This window comes from Buceros rhinoceros, unplaced genomic scaffold (genome assembly GCF_000710305.1).
Source record: "Buceros rhinoceros silvestris isolate BGI_N320 unplaced genomic scaffold, ASM71030v1 scaffold4348, whole genome shotgun sequence".
Lineage (NCBI taxonomy): Eukaryota > Metazoa > Chordata > Aves > Bucerotiformes > Bucerotidae > Buceros > Buceros rhinoceros.
In genome coordinates this window covers 48,193-68,891 of record NW_010428458.1, presented here as the reverse complement: position 1 = coordinate 68,891, position 20,699 = coordinate 48,193, and the positions used below count along the sequence as shown (strand labels likewise).

Genomic DNA, 20,699 nt, shown 5'->3' with positions numbered 1-20,699 from the left:
GCTGAACTGTGGCATGCTTGTAGATTCTGTAACCTTTCTCTGTACCTTGTCTGCCTGTTTTTCTCTATCTCTTGCATTTGCCTTTGTGCCAAAATTGCTGCCATTGCTAAGAGGAAAAAAACCCCCAACTTTGCTTTCCAACTGTCTCTCCTTTTGATAATCTGTAACTGCTGTGTCTTGGATTTTTTTGAGTATTATTTACAGTACTTTATATTGTTTTAATGTGCTTTTAATGCAAATGCTGTTCTTCTGTTTGTTCTAAAGGTCTGTAAGAACATATTTCTGAGCTTCCAGCTCTTTCTTGACAGGTGGACTCGGAACAGTCTTTACCCCTATCAGCATTATGATAATGCTCCTTGGAGTGACTTTAGCCAGTGATGTTTTGTTGTAAGATGTTTCCCATTTCAGGCTTGTGTTCTCACAGCAATGTTTCTGTACCTATTTGTAATAGGGAGTTCATAAAGGAAAGAGCTGCTAGGGAAACTCATAATTCAAAATGTACAGCAATAAAAGGCAGGTCATGAGACCTTTGCAGCGGTTGCTTGACCTGTGAAAGACTCAAGAAGCCAAATGTAAACCATAGTATGCAAAACTGCAATGCAAAGTAGAGGGATTAGATCTCCTGTGTTCAAATCACAAAGTTATATAGTGTATATGACATAGGTATGCAATATGAAAAGTTAAAAATCCTCTTATGGATGTGCCTTAAGTGTTTTTGGGGAGCAGTGTTCTGGGCAAAAGCCCCTTCACAGCAGACTCTTAAACAAATAATGTGTTGTACATGGCAAGCAAAGCTGGGCTTCGCGTGAGGAAGTTCTTTTGCTGACTTGGAGAGCTAGAAAAGGGTGGCTGATTGCTCTAAATGGCAAGCCCTTTAAAGGAAATTATCTGAGCCACATTTTCAAAAGGATCTTAACTGTTTACAGTTTTAATGGATCTTTATGAATGCATCCAATGATATTTGCATACAATTCTATTTCCGTATCTAATGAAATACAAATACATTTTATGTGTATTTCTCTATAGTAATAAGCTTCTCATTCAAAAACATTGTACAGTTCCGCATACATTGAACATGTCTTTCTTGTGAAAATGATTCAGCTCGAAGCAATACTGTTTGGGCAAACAAACATATCTTCATTAGATCTTCCACTTGATCACTTCTTTTATTATTTACATTTGGTTTTTCCCTTGTTTTAATTTGGTCTGTTTTTAAACATTAAATTGTAGAAGATAGCAGTAACCTAATTCTGTGACATCATGTGACATCTGTTTGTGGTGCCTTCATTTCAAACCACCAAACTATGCATTTACAAAAACATCTATATCCTACCCACCCTAATCCCCTCACCTCACTCCCCCAAATGCATGTCATATTTCAGGGTGCACCACCGAACTGGGAGGAAAGATAATTCTTCTACTACTGTGCCTTGAATGCTGTGCCTCTGTTAGGAGGAGCTGTGGTGGTGTGTTTTGCAGGGCATGGCACGTGATACTGAACCCTTTTACAGGGTTTCATACAACTCCAAAGAGATTTGATGTGAGATTTATTTCTCTCTGATGGAACATTTGAAACACAAACTTAGGAAACAGACCCTGTATTTTTGGAAGCTGAGGAGAGACTATGGGTTGCCTGATTAGGACTAAGGTTCAGTGCCTGGTGAATCATCACTTAATAGCAAGCCAGGAATCTCTGTTAGGATAAGTGCTTGACTGTTCCCAGTCCATCATGTTCCTTATCCAGTGTTCTTATCAGGATTTGGGTGTCTTTGGCATAAAGGAAAGGAAAAAAAGCACCAGCAGTTTGAAGCCCAGAAAATTTGGAAAGGCAATGGCATGATGGAAAGGTTTATTGTTCTATAGAGTGGAGATGCAGCTGGCCTGATAGAGTTTCACTGAAAAATCCGGAAAAACGTTTTGGCAACTGAGGGAGGATATACAAAATAGTGTGCTGAGTTTGTGCTTTTGGCTGGAATCCTGCTAAGAACACTTTTTCTTGGGAGTATTCTGGGCTCCCGATTCCACCTTTCTCTCTAGCTTTCAGACCTGTAGACTTGTGCCACTGGAATATTTGTTTATTGTTTGTATGTGTATATTCTGAAGGGTGATATGAATTTTTCTGGGCACTTTAAGAGCTTCATTGAATGGTTTTGTGTCTTAGAAAAATAGTATCGAGTTTGTGTGAAGGACATGGATTTTTTTAATTGCCAAGTGAAAACATCTGGGTCTTTTTGAAAAGTGGAATCCAAGAAATTACCATTTTGAGGTTGTTTCCCTTGGAGAAAAGGAGGGAGTGTGCATAAAATAAGCTTGGTGACAGATAATGTTCAAGTGAGATGATTAGTGCTCAGAAAGGCTTCATGTCCCCATTGTTTAGCCTCTTTGAAGATTTTGATTTATGCAGTTGTTTTTAACCTGTTTTGTTTTGGGTGTGTGTCTCTTTGCATTATGTAACACGTGGTTTTCCTGTTGCTGTGAAATCAAAACATTATTTGTTCAAATGTGTGAAATGTTCAAGGGAATAAATTCCAAACAAACTTCAGGTTTCTGAGTTTTTCTTTGTCCTCCCCCTTCTCCCCTCCACTGATTCCAGGTGAGGAATGCTGTGGGGGGTAGAGTTGGGGGAGAGCAGGATGAACAGATCTGTCAAGCTCAAATGCCAAAGATGTTGTGGGGAGCTCCATGCTATGTGCTGTCACTGCAAAGTACTACTTTTCAGGTTTCTTCTGTACTGTGGGTTGTTTGGGGTTTTTATAATTTGCTGTTAAGTTGTGTGTTGCTCAGAGTACAGGGCATGCCCTGCGCAGACAGCATGACGTATTGCTGTAGAACACCTGCTAAGGACCCCCATGCTTAATACACTGCTGCTTTGGCAAAGCTGGCTTTGGATAGATGGGATCTCAGTGTCACGGCTTCGCTGGTGTTCATCAATTTGGGAGGTGTTTTTGTGTGCCTTGCTGCAGGCCAGAGGTCTTTATCGCGCTCTGTACGCAAGGCAGTGATACCCATGTTGTGAGAGAAACAACAAGGGGAAGTGCAAGTCAGCACTCGGCAATAGGGAGGTGTAGTCCTTGCAGCTGGTGTGACAGGTAAGCGTCTCAGCAGGATTTGGTTCCTCGTGTTGGTATAGCAGCAGCTGTGATGTTGCAATGTTTCAGTGTAGTGGAAAGGCAGAAAATAAGCAAATATGGAGCCTTGTAGCCAAATCCCATGCCTACCTGGACGGTTTTCTCTCAGGAGAATGGCATGTGAGATGACTTTCCTTCCTCGAGCCTGTTAAAAGACTATTCTGAGATGTTGTCACCATGACGAACAGATAGATCATACTTTTGAATTGCATTTTCCTGTTCCCAAAGATATATTGGATTAGTCTACATTAGGGACTCATTTTGTGTCTTTTCTCGCATGCTTTTCATGCTTCCTGCTGCACTGTTGGCAACTAAAAGCTTGTAATAGCAGATGACTTTTGAGACACTAATTGTTAATGATATGTCTTCTCTTGCGAGTGTGTTTGGCCAGAGCAATGATGTTTAAGTGGCAGCTCACAGAACTGCAACTGCAAACCAATCCTGTTATGTGTAAGAGTTCATTCTTTGGAGGAAAGTAATCACTTTATGCCTTTGCAATTGCCTTTTATTTTTCTTTACTGTGATCAGTAGTTCCAACTTTGAGGCTAAAATGGGCCTTAAGTTCTGAGAAGGAGCCATCACCATTGACTGTAAAACTTCATGTGCTGGTACATGAACTAGAAATGTCATTTTGATGTGTTGCTAGAACAGCCTCTAGTGTTCTGTATCAGGAAAGCTGTTAACTTTGCAGCTGCATATATGCTCTTCAGAAATGGAATGTTTGCTTCATGAATTTAAAAACAAAAAAACCCCCCCAAAACCCCCAAAAGGTTGAAGGGAGATGCATTTTCTGATGCTCATCCCCGTCAGAGCTGAAATCAGACTTCCTTGCTGTATCCCTGTAGGAGGCATTGGTTGCAGCTAAAACTTGGAGAAACCAAGTGTTTGTGTGATGGGAGAGCTCCCAGGCACTCTCCCATCATTCGCTTTGAAGTCTACATAGATGCCTGATGCTCTGTTTCTGTGCCTGTGGTTTTTCTCTAGTTTCATGGCTTTTGGTGTTCTTGTACTAATGCCTACAGGAAGAGTTGAGCTCTGTATCCTGCCCTACTGGACAGGAGAGGGATGTTGCCAGGGAACTCCTTCCATGGCACTGACACTCAAAAGTCACTTTTTGTTAACGGCATCCTAGTTTTGTTTGTGAAACAAAAGTGAACCTTTTTCAAGCATTCTTCCCTTCACTGACCCTTCCTCCTTGCTACTTTAAAATTACTCTAACAAGAAACTTTATTCTGTAAATAAAGCCTCACATAACACACTATGTCAAACATTGTTCTTTTTAACCTTTCTCGTGCAAATAAAAGGACCTGAAAATGAGGAATTGAAGTAGACAATTTGGGTCAGGCCATGTTCTCGCTGATTGTATGTGCTTCTTTGCCTGTAGTTCTGTAAAGAGAACATACTGATTTTTGTGAATGTGCTATTCTGGGATCTTGAATTGCACAGACTGGTCCTTCCATTGTATCTGTGACTTCTGAGGGTCTCTAACATTATTGAGGACTTGTAGAACTTGGTAAATACATTAAATATTGTCTTCATCTTACAGAAAATGAGGTATCATACTTCTTTGCAGTTAACATCCTCATTTAACATCCTCAGCAAGAAACAATCCACAGAAAACCTGATGTGGCTGCTAACTAACATCCAATTATTTATCCCAGAACCGAAATTGAAAGACTGAAATTCACTGCATATTAAAGACAATTTTTAAAAACAAGGTGTCATAATTATGCATCATAATGCACAAAAGTCTGTGGGGAAGTCTGTTTTCTCAAAAAACAGATAACTTCCACTGAAGGATTAAATTAGCTTTCACAGGGGTTTGGAAACTTCGTTCTAAGATTTGGGCTTGTGGGAGTACTTAAGATGTTTTGCACCACGCATCCCAAAACCATCTTGCTTCATCAGATGTATTTTCCTAGCAGTTTTTCCGAGAAGCATGTTGGCGTAGTCCATCTCCTTTCCAACACGCATGACTAGCGTAGGGTAGAAAGCCTGCTGTGTACAAGTTGTTTTAATTTTAGACATATTACACTGCTTCATCTGGTACAGTAGAAAGCAGAGTAACTGTTTCATGCAGATCTTTTTCTCTAGTGTTCTACTATAACAGGAGGATGAAGTGTAAGGTACTTTTAAATTAAGACAATGTATTAATAAAGGTCTGTTCACCTCTGTATCAGTTTAAACAAGCCAATGATAGATCAGCAGCACAATATATTAAGGTTTGTAGTAGGTAATGTATCTTAAAACAGAAAGAGAAACAAGGGAGAAAACTACATTTAAACCCAAACAAAACCAAACCAAAACCCGCCAAAACCAAAGAGTATTTCTACCGAAAGGGAGGGAATAGACTGACCAGAGTCCACATTGAACCTATTCTCCTGCTTCTATGAAGTGTATATGTGAAGGAAGGTGGAGCAGTGGTTGCTGAGCTGATCCTGGCGATGTAGGCAGATGCCCTTTAAGGACGAGATGGCACTTCTATGCTATGTTTTGTCGCTTACATCTTCTCTCAAAAACGCATGTTTAGTCTGACATTTCTCACGTTTGTGGTCACTGCAGAAGACTGTTTTCTTTTTTAGGAGAATTTCATAACTGTCCTTGCTGCTATTACAGTTTATCTGATGGCTTGCGGGTAGAAGTGTTTAAAAATAGGACTTTTTTTACCCAGGAGATGTTTCAAATATTTGCAGACTTGGGTAACTCAGTGATTTAAAACATCAGAACTGATGCATAAGTTATCTTTAATCAGTAATGTGTCTTTTGGAAGCTTACTTTTTGGAATAGGGGCAGATTTTGAATATACCTAGCTATATACCTATACGCAAGAATTTCCTTAGTTTCAGAAAAATTTCCACTAAGGTGTGAAGCTCTGGATTGCTGGGAATAATCAGTTGCTTTAGAAGTTATAGAAGAGCATGTGGGATAAATGTAGGGAATGAAAAAGTATGGAACAGGCTGAGGAAGCAGATGTCAATGCTTTTTGTAATATATGGAGCTTTTACTTACGGCAAATATTCCTCAGTATATTTTCTTGTAAGTGCCCGCCTCAGATTTCAGCCTGTTCCATTTGCACCACTTCATAATCTTGACACAAATGATAGAAATTAAGTAAGGACATGGTTAGTATCTAAATATATTGTGAGATCCAGTAGTTATGGAAATCTGTAGTACATTGCAACAGAAGAGATAGTGTTTATTAGCTCAGTAGTTGAAAGAAGATATCCATTTGAAAGCTGTGTTTTGAATGCGATCACAATTTGAACGGGAAACTGAAAACGTTTGATATTCCACACATTTTTTTATTCTGTATGATAAAATTTCTAGTTCCTGATTGGTTTTTCTTTAATGATCAGTACATCATCCAGTATCCAAGGTAGAATCGGCTGTACCAGTTTCTATAAAAAGTAGGAAATATTTGTTGGTAGATTCTTTTACTGCTTTTAGATGGAAATGTCCTTGGTTCAACTTTGTGTTATTTGCCCAGTGGGAATCACCTGTCTGATCCTTCCCAGTGAAATGAGAAGTTCCGGAGGGCTGATATGTACCAATGGCAAGAAATAGATGCCACAATGAATAAACTATGTGAAGTCTTCTGTTGTAGAGAAGATAGCAGAGACTTGCTTTCTAATAACACAGAAGAGGATACTGTTTGGGTTATAACTGGACAATAGCTCTTAAATATTAATTTCCGAGTTACTTAAAACAGAGTACTTTATTTAAACAAAGGGAAAATTCTGTGAGACAAGGTCATGGTGATGTAAAAATATAGCATGGCCTTTCTCTTCTTTCCTTTTTCTCCCTCTGAGTCCCCGGGTGTGCCTCATCCTAGGTGATTCTTTGAGGTAGCATACCTTTAATAGCTTCCAGGACAAAAATTACCCTTGCAATGTAATGTAATCTTTAGCCAGATTTACTTTAAGTGCTCTTCAGCCTTCCCACACTCAGCTTCTTTCAGGAAACGGAAATGAGGCCAGGCAACATAAGACAGAGCCGATCAAAATACTGGAGAGAGCTCAGACATCTTAGGTGATACCAACCAAATGAAGAAAAATGATAGGTAATATGTTACAAAATCTCCAAGTAATAAACACAACAATAATTAACAGACTTAATATAAACTGGTGTAGGGATTTTGTATCTCTAGTGCGGGAAACCTGTTTGGGCAGCAGTATAAGTGAAATCTCTGCAAATGTTGGGATTTTCTGCCAGAAAAGATGCAATAAGGAGAATAAAGCTTAGCATTGTTTCCTAGGGCTTAGATTAGGTGACCTAATACCTTCTTTCCCCTGTTTCTTTTCTCCACCCACCAGCTACAACATTAGACTCTTTCGAGGAGTCAAAAATAGCTCTATTCCTGGATTTTTCTATATCTCCTGCTACTTCACTCATCTGCATATAAAAAATGCTATCTTTCAAATGTAACTTTATTGTATAAGTTGCAGATGAATCTTAAGTATAAATTACAGATGACCTTGAAATAAAGCTGGTTAATACTCATTTCTAGTTACTTCCACTAAAAACAAAGAAAGGTCAGATCAATGTAATTGACAGCTGTTTCTAGGCCTTGCCTTACTGATGATGTAGGAAGCAATATTTTGTCAGTGTCTGTTTTGGCAATTCTAGAAGTCTATTTTAACCAAAACAGCGTGGGGATCAAGGAAAACACTGCAGCACCATTTATAAGATAAAAATGTAAGTTACTAATTTCACTCAGTAGTCAGTCCAATTCACTTATATAATTACGAAAAGACAGGTCTTCTGTGTTTTACTGACGGTATCCATGAAGAACTTAATTCTCGCTGGAGGTTGTGCAGTGTGTGGGGGAGGACTTACATCTTCATATGTTTGTTTCTGGGGTATCTGTTTCACAATCCCTTGAATGTTTTAGCTGTTAGTTATTCCATACATATTATATAATCGTTTGGGGGGCTCTCATGGGCCTCTTTGCTCCTCATTGCTTGGGGAACCAGTAGATATCAACAGGAATCTCACAGATTTTTACGTCGTGTGCTGTGTGCTGTTGAATCAAGTAATGCTGTAAAACTTCTTGATCAGTGCTGGGAATAGTGCTGATTCTTCAACAACTCTGTGCTGGGTACTTCCGCGTTGGAGTACAGCACCTTTCTGTCTGTACAGTTTAAACTCCCCATTTTGCTGTTTAGGTCCCTGATTTGCTAGGAAGAATTGCTAGGCTGAGGACTGAGCCTTGACATGATAATAGAGGTCTTGAGCATATTGGTTGCTCGGTGGCAACCCCTTGTTCTCTGGTGGACTAGAACGCGCTGCTGTTCTGCTCTGTGTCTGCTCCTTAGTTCCCTAGATTTTAAATGTCAGTTTAAGGACAGTTGTATTGATCAAGTCCAACCTGTATAAGGCAGCTTACTTATGTACAATTCCCATATCAAACTCCAAGAGCTTTGATTCAATAGAGCACATCTTCTAGGAAGCTTAGTTACCATTTATTATGACTGATACATGTGCATTACAAAAGAATTTCAGTAGAGCCATCTTCAGGTTTGAGCTCATTTTTAATCCTGTGCATGGATGCTCTGGATAGCTCGATTATGAATAGACTTTTTTTTCATATTGTACTGTCTTCTTTGAATTCAGAGCTTTTATATTTAGCAGAATGTGTTAGGGATCAAACTGGAAACAGAGACATCAGAAAATTCAAGACCTGATGGCTTGGTTTGATGGCTTCCTGATATAACTCAGTAATTCATGCTGCCTGAGGTCCTGAGAATACTTCAGGATAGTAAGAGAGAATGCTGCGACATTATATCAAAAAACTTGACATTTGATGACTGTTAAGTATTTATGTTCAAATAAATGCATTCTTACTTCTATTTGAGCAGGTGTTATGTTATCCATTTTGGCTTTAAAGATGTGCTTATCAAAATTCAGGACATCCTACTGGGATATGTGCAGTGCTGCAGCATGTGATGTGACTCTCTGTGATCAAGCAGTGACAAGAATTCACCCTGGGCTCTTTCTAGTGGTTTCCTGGAAACATTTCTAAAAGATAATATACATTTTAAAGGGTGGATGAATCTAGGTTTAAAACCTTGAACTTCTTCCTAACCCTTAAAAAATCAATTCCATTTAGCATATGTCTGCGGATCAGTTTAGAGTTGCCATCTGCATGTTTTATGTGTCTCTTATTGTGCAGTGCAAGAAGTAACAGTGGCTAGATACTGATTTTGGAGAGGATTAAGGAAAGGATTTCTGGCTACATCTCTCAGAATAAATGAATTGTACTTATTTAAATGGAAGGTTTTAATAAACTTACTATTTCAGTATGTGCAGGCCTCAGAACTAAGATATCTTTTTTTTTTTTTTTTTTACATACTGTGCTGAGCACAGTGAGCAGCTCATAGGATATGCCATTGCTCAACCTGCTCATGTAAACCGTGTAATCATTATACTTAAAATCAGACACGTTTTGGTCCCTTTCTTACATCCAAGTGTTTTGTCGTGATTTAAAGTGAAGTCAAGAGTGAAGGGCTTGGAGTTGGGCGTTCTGGATCCTGTTTCTGGCTCTGCCACCAGTCTGTTGTGAGAATGTCTTGCTGGTATTTAATCTCTGTCTGGACTTGTGCAGTGTCTCTGCAGTGGTTACCTACTTCCAAAATAGGTTTATTTTAATTTGCTAGTACTTGTAAAACAGTTTGAGGCCATAGGATGAGAAGTGGAGTTGGAATATGAAGAGGCGGTTAATGGAATTGAAGTTGGTGACAGTGAAACTTCTGGAAAAAAATTGAAACTCAACCTGACATTAACACAGATGAAAAATTAGAAGTCTAAAAATGCTGCAGTGTATCTCATTTGTTTCCTTCTCTATACCTCAGTAATGATGTTTGCTGAACTGCAAGCACGCTTCAGAAACTTTACCCCAAAAGGTACTTCTTAGAAATTAACAGCAATGGAATCTGAGGACGGTCAGCATTTCTGACTCAGAGCTCACTGCATCACTTTTAAAGTCCCAGAGAAAAGTTCTCATCTTCCACTTCTGTACTTTGTCATGTGCAATATACTGCTGTTTCTGTGGGAGTTGTTTGATCTGGCATAGTTGTGTTCTCAAACAGTTGTGTGGAGGCAGAAGTAATTGAAGAGTTTGAAAAAGATGAGTGAAAACGAACAGGTACAATGTTTCACGTTATCATAAGAGCACAAGATTGGAGAAATCCAGAATGAAGATTTTCCTGAGAAATGTATTAATTCCTTCCGTCTTCTGCATGTGTTTCACACTAGACTCCTTTATTCAAATTTCTGAAACTCTCCAGTGCCATAGCTGAGCCTGCAAAACACTGGATCCAGACTTCAGAAGAGACAACATGTAACTTAGCTTGCAATCTTAGCAGACTGGACTAAGAAAAGGAAGTCTAGAGGTACTGCATGATTAATGAAAAATAATTTCTAGTAAAATAGACAGGTAGTTTTCCTTTGGAAACAATTCGTTGATCTCAGATTCCCGTTTTTTTCTTGCATCTTCAGCAAGTGTTTTGTCAGGAAGTAACTTGGTAAGATTTCATCTATCAGATGAGAATAATTGGTAGATTTTACAGAACAAGGTAGTGCTAGGTGAAAATTGAGATGGGATCCTCTCTCAAGAGGAGCTTCTCAAGCTTTCCAGTAACTGCCAAAGTTGCTGGAATAGGACACATTCATGCAGGCAAGGAGCTGTTCAGCGTAGGAATGTTATCTCTGATCATACAATGATCTTTACAGGAGACAGGCTCTGTCAAGGCTGAGATAAATAAAGGACTCTGGCAGCTTTCAGGCAACAGCAAAGCAGCCTGTCCTGTTAAGAAAAACAGTTCCCTGCAGATGATCTATGTAATGTTTGTGGCCCACTGACTTCCAAAGTAAAGAATCAGATTTTAAAATGTGTCCTATTTTGGATGTTGTTTGTGGATTTTTAGCTGATCAGTTGATGGCATGAGAAGCTGCTCTTGGCTTTCAGGTAGCTCCCCTCTCTGTCTAGTAATGCAGCTTCTTTTTTTTTTTTTCTTTTGCTGGCAATGCAGCTTCATCAGCTCCTTTTCTCTCAGTTGTGGCTGGTTGCTCATGTTTGACTCTGGGGGCTCAATGCACTGACAAGGTAGAATGTCAGCTAATGGATAATTCTCTGTAGCTATCTCCCACCAGCTAGCTACAAACCAGGCTGAGGAATACAACAAAATGATTTGAGAGAGGTGCCTTTTCCCTCCAGAGGAACAGTAGAGAATAAGCTTTAGCATCTACAGGAACTGCATTGGAATAGACCTTACCTATGTGTATAGCACCACATGTATAAATGGAGGAAATGAGGGTAGGGAAGCTTCAAATTTCCTTGTCCCTATTTATAGTTTTTATTGTTGCTTCAAAGGAATTGGTGTGAACTTAATAGCATAATATGAACAAATTGTTTGTCACCTGAGTGTGTTAATGATATCTGTATCTCACACCTATTTTCATCCCTTAAGTAGGGATGTGAACAATAATGTTTTTCCTTTTGATATTTGATGGCTTTGTGGTGCAGAAAGTTGGCCGTCAGAAGCATTTCAGCTGTTACACAGTTGGTAACAAGTTTGACAGTGGTTTTGCAGCTACCCAGATAAGTCTTCATAGCTCCTTTTAGCAACAAAGCCATTAGACCAAGTAGGCCAAATGGTCCATATAGAGCAAACTCCTAGATGTTCCTTGCTGAAGCTAGTAATTGGTTGAGTTTCTGTATCGTGTTCTCTAATGTAAGCTGTTTTCTTTGCAAAGTGAAGTGGAGAGATGTGACTAATCCTGCATCTCAAGCATATAGATATATGAATTCATTAGAGAAAGCGTTGGGAATGTCCTTCCAAGTTCTTTGAGATTTTGAAGCACAGAGCGCTTGTCAGGTTCACAGAGTATCTTGGCTTGACCACATCATCTTGCATGAAAGTTTAGGCAGATTTTCTACCTTTTCAGTTTTTTTTAACACTGTTGCATTGAGTTAGTTACTCCCATTTATAGTTTGTGGTGTGAAGAGTTAGTTTGATTTCTGTGTACGAGTTATACTGGGTCTTCATGAAGAGAAGAGAAATGATGATTTGTATTCTGAAAAACATAGGTGAAAGGTGTATGTTCATGAAATGCATATAAACAAATGTCAGCTTTATTTTCAGTCCTCTTTTACCTTAGAGCGATTGCCGCTGGTCTTTCTCCCCATCTAGATATTGCAGCATTGAAACAAGCATTATTTATTTATTTTTTAGATACTCCATTGATTTTAATTAATTATATGGGAATGATTTTGTTTGGTTTTGTTTTACTTTGAAAAGGCTGACAAAACCCCCTTGGGATTGTTAGAAAATGAGAGGAGTGAAATAATGTCAGATGGATAAAAAGTTCTTGTTCTTTTTGTTTTCATGATTTTTTTCTACTTGAGGACTTTGCAGCTATGTCGAGGTATGCGTCCAGAAGAGTACAAGTTAAAAACAGGGTGTGAAAAGATATTTCTGTTGAAATAGCTGAGCCTAGCTGATGGCTCTGTTGTATATAAAGATTTCCAACTAGTAGAAAAAACTCTTGTTTTATGATGATTTTAGTATATTCATTCTTTGTTTTCCCTCACCTTGGCGTTGTTGCATTACTCAAAGTCCTTTGGTTTTTTATTGTCAGCCAGAAGTGGCAGAGCAATATTCCATATCAGTTCTCCTGTTACGGTGAACTCAGGGTTGGAGAATGTAACACAGATTACAAAAATAGGTTTGGCTGAGGTGGTATCACCATCTGGAGAGAATGAAATGAAATGTGAATCTCAGCTAAAAAGGCTGTCCGGTTCCTCTAAACTTTGATAATACTAACACAACATATGTCTTAGCAGCAGGAAACGGTAGAGACAACAGTATCCTGGAATTGCAAGGTAGTGTTCCCGCCTGCCACCTGAGCAAGCTTCTGTGGTTTATACTGTAAAGAAGCCCTGTAGTTCCAACTGAGGGCACAACAGCCACTTGCCCACATCATAGAAGGGTTCAATAATACTAAAGAACAGAGGAAAACACTCCTGGAAGTTGTCTTTATGAGATCTTATCTTTCTGGAGAGAGGTTGGAAATAAATACCACTATTTATGGCAAAGCATATGTAGTTTTGTGTGAAAGACTAAGATGGTACTGACTGAGTAATTGCCCTGAAAAAAGACACCTAGAAATAAACTGAGAAACTACAAAGGATGGAGAAATAAACCAAAAACTGTCTTGGAGGTCAAAACGTGTGAAGATAAAATAAATGTTGCCAAAGCTCATGCTGGGTTAGACTTTTCAAAGGAAAGGAAAGCAAACTTCAGCGTGTAAGTAAAAAGCAAGGTAAGGGAAAGCAGCAGTAGGTCCACAGTGGAGATGGAGTTGACATAAAATGCAATTTTGCATGTAGTCAGGCAATCAAATGAATATTTAGCCTAGAATTTCAGTTGGAACATGGGGGTAAAAGAAGTCAGTGTGCAGCAACATTTGGAAATTAAACTAATGAAACCAGAAGCAAAATTTAAATATGACTGTACTGTAATGAGTGGAAATAAAATTTGACCAAATAGTCTTCCACTCAGAAGAGTGGAAGAATTGCACAATGAACTTGTGAGCTCTTCAGTAACAGATTTAATCTGTGATTAAATCAAGCTATCCTGATGTATCTTAACTGTCTAATTCAGGGTAATACTATATGGCCACTGGGTGACGGAAGTATGACCTGTAGATAAACAATTAAATGTAGATCAACAATTAAAAAGAAAAAAGGTGATCTGAACAAGTACATATCAGTTAATCTAAGCAGTAGACAAAACACCTTTTTTTGAAGGAATAACTAAAGACTACTAGTTCTGCAAGTGAAGTCCTTTGACCTTACAAAGGTAAGTGGTATAAAATGTGACATGGGTTCGTCAAAGACTATGCTGGACTAGCCTGACATCTTTTATCGATGAAGTGACCGATTACCTCCATAAGGGAAATGTAGTGCATTTGAACAGTCTAGACTTCAATAAAGCGCCTGAAGGCTATCACATGGAAATAATTATTTAAACTAAAAAAAATGAGGGAGTAGTACAAGAAATGCCAAGTAGCTAAGAAAGTGACTTAAATGAGAGATAAGAGGTTTTATTGACTAAGGAAATAACGGGGTTGGATGTCACCTACAGACTGTGGAGTTTCACAAAACAAAACAAAACAAAAAACTGGGAACTGATCCTGGTAATACTTTTTCTAAGGTTACTGGCAAAAAAAGGGAAAAAATATGCTAATGAAATTCATTGCTGAGGCAACATTTCAAACCCTCATCAATGCAGAGGAGGATAGGCACGTCATACACTAAGAACTGGAAAATGTTGCAGACTGTGCTATCAAAAATAGAAATGTAATAGTAGAAAGTAACAGGTCGTGCAGTAAAAGTATTGAGAATGTTGGCTACCAACAAGGCGCTTATCAGTTGAGAGCAAAGAAAGAGAAAGATCTCAATATCAGTCAGTAAATTATAGCCACCAGTATTATGTGGCATATAAATAGGCAAGTGTGTTCTCAGTGCGTATCAGATGAGCGATTTCTGGCAGGGTTGTATGTTACGCTGGCAAGGCCTCCTCTGGAGAGCTGTGTTCAATTCTAATCCCGCAGGTTCTGGAAAGATTAATCCGAACTGGGACAGGTGCAGAGACCTAGGGGATGATCAGCGCACTGAAGAGCTTATCTCATGGGAGGAAGGCTGGGCTTGTTTAGCAAAGCAAACCAGAAGCTGGGAAAGACTGGGCTCTGTAAATAGTCAGCTGGGCGAGGGTGAACAGTGGCATGGTATTTAAGCTAAAACACTAGAGTTTTAAAAAGAAATGGATGAATGCAGGTTAGATTTTAATTCATTGAATGCCACAGTAAATCAAGGTCCTGTATACTTTCCTCCAACTGCCTGGTTCACATGTCCTTGCAATTTTCTGGGGTTCATGGGTTTTGCGCTTGCAGTCATCTCAGCTATGGTTCTTCCCTGTGATTCGTTTCATCTAATTAAAAAGCAAATTAATTCAAGTCTACAAAAACTTTTAAAACTTTCTCCAAGTGGCCCATTTTCATTCCCTCCCTCCCTCATTTTTAAGTAGTAATAATATTTTCTTGCTCCCTGACTCTGTAGACTTACCTTAACTGGTAACAATTCTAGCAGGCCGCAGGATAGCCCGGTAGCATTCATACTATGTCTCGTAGAATATCCCCAGTCTGTGGCCAGCCATCTCCAGTACTTCCTACATAGACTTCATTGCAGCTCAGTTTTTGAGGCTAAAATGCCTCTACCTCCGCTCTCAGCTGGGACCTGTAACGTTCTTTTCAGCATGTGTTAGCCAGACCCCCTAAGATTCCCTCTTGCAGTCTGGCTCCCCAGCCGTTTCAGCCAGTAGTGGCGAACAGGATAATGACGTAAGGTATTCTCTCGCTTTATTTACCTCCCTTTGCCTCGTGCCCTTTTTCTCCCAATCACTCAGTTTTCTTAAATTATTACAGCTCTGACTGTTGCATTTATTGTTTATTCACTGGCTTATTCTTTAGGTTCTAATGTAAATGGGCTGGAAGAGCCCAGCCTCGCTAAGCGGCTGCGTGGCACGCCTGAGCGGATCGAGCTGGAGAACTACCGACTGTCACTGCAGCGGGAGGAAGAATTGGAAGAGGTTCCTGAAGAGACGCTAGCAGAGCATAACCTGAGCAGTGTGTTGGACAAAGGAACAGAGGAGGATGTGCCCAGCAGGTTAGCACACATTGTCCATGAGCATTTTTATACCCCTTCCAACAGCCTTTTGCCTGCTTTTCCCCGAGCTTTTTTTAACATATTATTTACCAGGCTGCCCTTCCTAATGTTGCTGAAAATGTTCTGCATTATGTACACAGGGATTTTGTCTTGTAATTTCTGTTTTTCTAAATAGCTTACTACCATTGTTAGAAGATACCTGTAGTACCATAATACCAAGAAATTCAGTCTTCAGTTGGAAGGGATTTTTAATTTTTTTTTTTAAATTGTATCAAAGACAAATGAGTCCTTCAAGCAAACAAAACACTTATACAAATGGAAGGGGGAGTCCAAAGTTAACAACTTTTCTGTATGTTTTGCATTACAATTAAAACCAATTTGGCTTGAAGATTCAAGTTTGACACACATGTAATCCTTAGCGAATGCTAATACGATGCCTGTAAGAGATTAATTTGAAGCAATAGTTAGGCTGTTGAAAAAAAAGTTGTACCTTCACAAATTTCTCTTTATTGGCAAAATACTGTATAAGCACACCAGGACCCAAATATATGCAGGTAGAGCTACTGGAAATAGTCGTTGCAAGAATCATTGAAAGTACTTAATGAAGAATACTTGTCAATTTTATAGTTAATCACACACTTTTTGCAGAGTCTCGATCTCCTTATATGGTTTCTAATAATCTACTTTTTTTCTGTAGCGATAATAACCCTTTCTTTTTCAGCTCTCAGTCTGTCCAGTCATCTTCTTGAAATAAACTCAGAAAATCATGTTATTGGTTTTCTGAGACTTAGATCCTACAAACACATTCTATATATTTGTTACCTACAGGTATAGGGTTGTGTGAGAAATTCCTTACTACATTTATACATGTTAAATTTAATCGGCGTTTTGAAGAATGCAGGAATAAAAATGTTCATTAAAATGTTCACAGGATTAATGTAGTACAGAATCTGTCATTTATTTATCTGATAAGATAAGTTTGAAGATGCAGCATATGGAAAGGAGTAACTTTTAGTAGCCCGAACTCAATCTTGACTGTGCGGATTCATGAAGGTGTGGCTTTCGGATAAGTACCTGGCAAATACTGGTATCTTGTACAGCTGTTTTCTCTGAAACCTAAAACCAGTATTTTTTGTGTAACTTCTTTACGTGTTAATTTCCTTAAAAGGTACTATTTTGACATTTTACATAATTGAGATCTTATCCAGTGCTCTGATTAATCTCGGGACGATTTGTGGGAAATGCAAACCCTTTGCTTCACTCATCCTTCCTTTAGCCCTCTGTTCAGGCCGAGGAATTATATAAACTGTGACAATCATAGGCATTAAAGATACTGAGGGGTTTTTAGTCCTTCATGTTTCTAGCCCTACAACACAATTTACTAGTAAGACTTCCAAAGGAGAAGAGTTTGTTACAAAAAGTGGAGCTCTGGCATTTTGGCCTGAAGCTGTTGATCACCTTCAAGATGTGTTTTGTGAGATTGTGGAGGCTGAGGGCAGTACACTATTAGGCTAGCAAGTTTGATTTCCTCTCATAGGGTGTTTAATTAGCTCCTTTTGTCCTACATACATTGCTGTAACCTGTATTAAATGGAGTGTTTCTGTCTGCAGTAGATTGAATTGTATAACTTTGCATGCGAAAAGCAGTGTTCACACTGTCTCTTCTCTATAATAGTCTGTGATAGAGAGGAAAGAGAAAATACATCAAACTCCCTGTCAGCTGGACCTGGAAACATTTCTGTGCTAAATCCAAATATGGCAAGCAGTTTACTCAGAGCATTGATAAGGCCGTGAGGACCAAACATCAGAGAGAGAATTTTCTAGGGTGGTGTAGCTATCAGATAGCCTCTGTGTTCAACTCTACCTACTCTATTATATGTCACAGAAAGACCAAAATAAAAAGGCAAGAAGTCTGACCACGTTTTCAGCAACAAAAGCAAAAAGGTTGACTCCTGCAGCAAGCCAACCAAAGCCCTGATTTGATCATCTTCACTGTCTTGGTGCAGTGCCTTAGGGTCGGGAGCAGGCGGAAGAGATGGGGAACTCTTTGTTCCCTCCACATCTTACGGAGCAATGGGTTTGGCTTCAAGGTTCACTGAGGTGTTAGCTCTAAATTAGAGTGCACACATTCTGGTGCACAGCTTCCCATCACACACACACTTAGGAGCATGCACGCTGCAGAGAAAATTTACAGAAAGCAGTTTTCAAAGTATATTTTTTCAAAAGAGTTAATCTCATTTAAGCTTCGATGAGGAAAAAAAATGATTTAAGAAACCAAACCCTGACTGCACAGTTTTGAGGGGCAGAAAACCCTTTAGATGCCTTATTCATCACCTCTAACTTCCAGTAACTCCCAATACGTCATGTGCAGTTTCAGTATAATACCCTGAGGCCTCTTTAGGGGGAGTGTCATAGGACACCTTGTGCTGTATGGGTCTGTAGGTCAAGGGAAGAGAAGAGGATAGTTTCCACAGTTATGGTTTTAGTTCCTCTTTCCAGCATGCGTCTACCTCTGTAGGTACACCTTTTTAATGAGATATTGAACAGCTTATACAAATTATATAAAACAACCTGCTTTGGCTTTTTATCTCTGCTTTACAGAAAAAAAAGAAGTTTCAGCTTTTTTATTAATTCCTGTGGCACAGAGTTGTCACGCTGAAAAGAATGCCTACTATACCAGGCCATCTCACTGCCATCTTTCAGCTTCTTATTTCTCAGTACTCAAAGGTCAAACAAAAACCAAGTTATAAATAAAAGCCAAAGAAGGTAAAGTGAGCTATGTGGTAAAGAATTTTTGTTGTCAGTATTACATGCGATAAGCCGGCTGGTTAAAGAGCAGCGGCTTGTCCCATTCAGCAGTCACGGCAACGGTTTGAGCAGCAACCTTCCTCACAGCTCAGCATGTCTGTCTCGGAAAACCCCAGCGTGCAGCACCTGTCAGGTTTATTTTCATACCAAAGGGTGGGAAAGTCAATCAGGGAGAAGGAGAACATCACACTTTTATCTGACAATATCTGCATAAAGCCTTTGGAACGTGCTTCAATCTCCTAGAATACACACCAAGTCCATGTTTGTATTCAGTATTTAGCATGTGAAAAACAGGCAACCTATTAAAAATAAGTATTTGGTTTATGCTGTAAGAAAGTGACTTGTAATTTGAGCAAAATAATGTTATAAATGAGCAGGACAGTGAGGAGAATTTAAGAGCCTATGGACAGAAGTACGTGACAATCAGAGCATGAAAAAAAGAATATTTTCCTTATTAGCTTTCCTATCAGAAAGAGTATCTCAGACAAGTAGATTAATAAAATATTAACTATGATATGCTCATGTAGTGTTATACTGATTTGAAGTTCAGCACCTGACTATATTTTATCTGCGATATAAGAGAAAGAGCGATCCCATCTATCATTTCCTTTAACTGCCAGTTTGTCACATGCTGTACCAAAGCCTGTGTATGTGAAACAATTGCGACAAATGTACAAGTTATATTTTATAGACCTAGATGAAATTTAAACTTCTTTATTTTCAATTTGTTGGTTTTCCCTGTCGTCGACTGTACGGAATGGGTTCCACTAAAGGCTGTTACCTACAGTAATAGCTGTCACACAGAAGAAGCGGAAGTAGAATACTGTTCTCAGATGTTTAACCCGGACATTAACCATTCACAGTTTTCAGTTTTCTGTTTTCTCCTTCAATCCAGATGAATCTGAGCCTTTTAAGATTTGCATAGGAAGCATCCAGCTGTTGCTTTAGTAAATGTAGTTAATATATGACAACGATCTGTTAAGGAAAAATGAAGGAAAGAGGGCCTTTCCACCCTGCAGCTATATTCTTTAAATGTGCTGTAGTTAAGAAATGCAACCGTATTTCTCCCTGGTACCTCTACGTAGTCCAGGGTTTAAGAGTGAGCTAGATTAAATGTCATTGTATGGGCAGTTACATTTCTTGCCTCCACTGCTTATACGGAGGAACTGTTAGAATTTACACAGAGATGTCTGCTAAAAAGCACTAATGATTTACTGATTTGCGTGTTTTAAACCTGAATAATAAGCTCATTGTTGTAATTATCCTTGCACTGCTTACTACAGTTTCTTGCTGCTGTGTATACTGTGTACTTAACTGGATACGTAATGTGGTTCTGTCTGTGGTGTAGAAAAGTGAGGAATTTAGTATTTTTTTTCCTCCAGCTCTCCTTAGCTCACATGCTGTGTCCTTTGGCCTGATAGTTGTGTTGGGTTTTTTTTCCACTCACAAAGCCTCATGTGGTTCACCCCAGCAAGTGCCAAAAACAGCTTAGCTGTCCAAAATACTAGCAGTAACTAGACATGACTACCTACATTCTGACACTGCTAAGAATTCTTGCACTGGTTTTTCCAAAGCAATGTGATATGAAAAAAGTAGTTTTTCTGCTGTATTCAACTGTCACAAACTGTAACAATTAATGATGCACAAGTATTTGGAATTGGCTTTATAGGTGCTCTTCTGCTGCTTCAGCTTCTTTAAAAGAAGCAGGGCAAGGGCCATCACCTGCAGCCCACTCATGATGCTGTCACTAAAATGCTTATGAAGTATCGAAGGCAGAAAATTAGTATTACGGTTTTCATCTTACGTTTTGGGCTTGTATGTATGGAAACAACTTGTCGGTGATCCAAGACTGATTTTAAGAAACATTAACTAATTGTTTCTTTATCTTTTTCTTCTAAACCCTTACAGTAGTTCAGAATCTGAGATGGAGGAGGAAGATGACGAGGAAGATGATGAACTCCTGCTGCCTCAGAAACCTCCTTCAGACTTGGGTGGTGTGCCATGGAAAGAGGCTGTGCGTATCCATGCCCTCCTGAA

At 39.0% G+C, this 20,699-nt stretch overlaps 1 protein-coding gene across 3 annotated transcripts in view; it reads left to right on the top strand.

The window, feature by feature from the left end:
• The window catches only part of MICAL3 (microtubule associated monooxygenase, calponin and LIM domain containing 3), a 106,641-nt gene that overhangs the window by 45,117 nt on the left and 40,825 nt on the right, over positions 1 to 20,699 (top strand). For all 3 annotated transcript variants that reach the window (XM_010142261.1, XM_010142262.1, XM_010142260.1), the window contains 2 exons: positions 15,660 to 15,855; positions 20,571 to 20,696. In XM_010142261.1, coding sequence (XP_010140563.1) covers positions 15,660 to 15,855; positions 20,571 to 20,696 — 322 coding nt within the window. The remainder of the gene's footprint in view (positions 1 to 15,659; positions 15,856 to 20,570; positions 20,697 to 20,699) is intronic.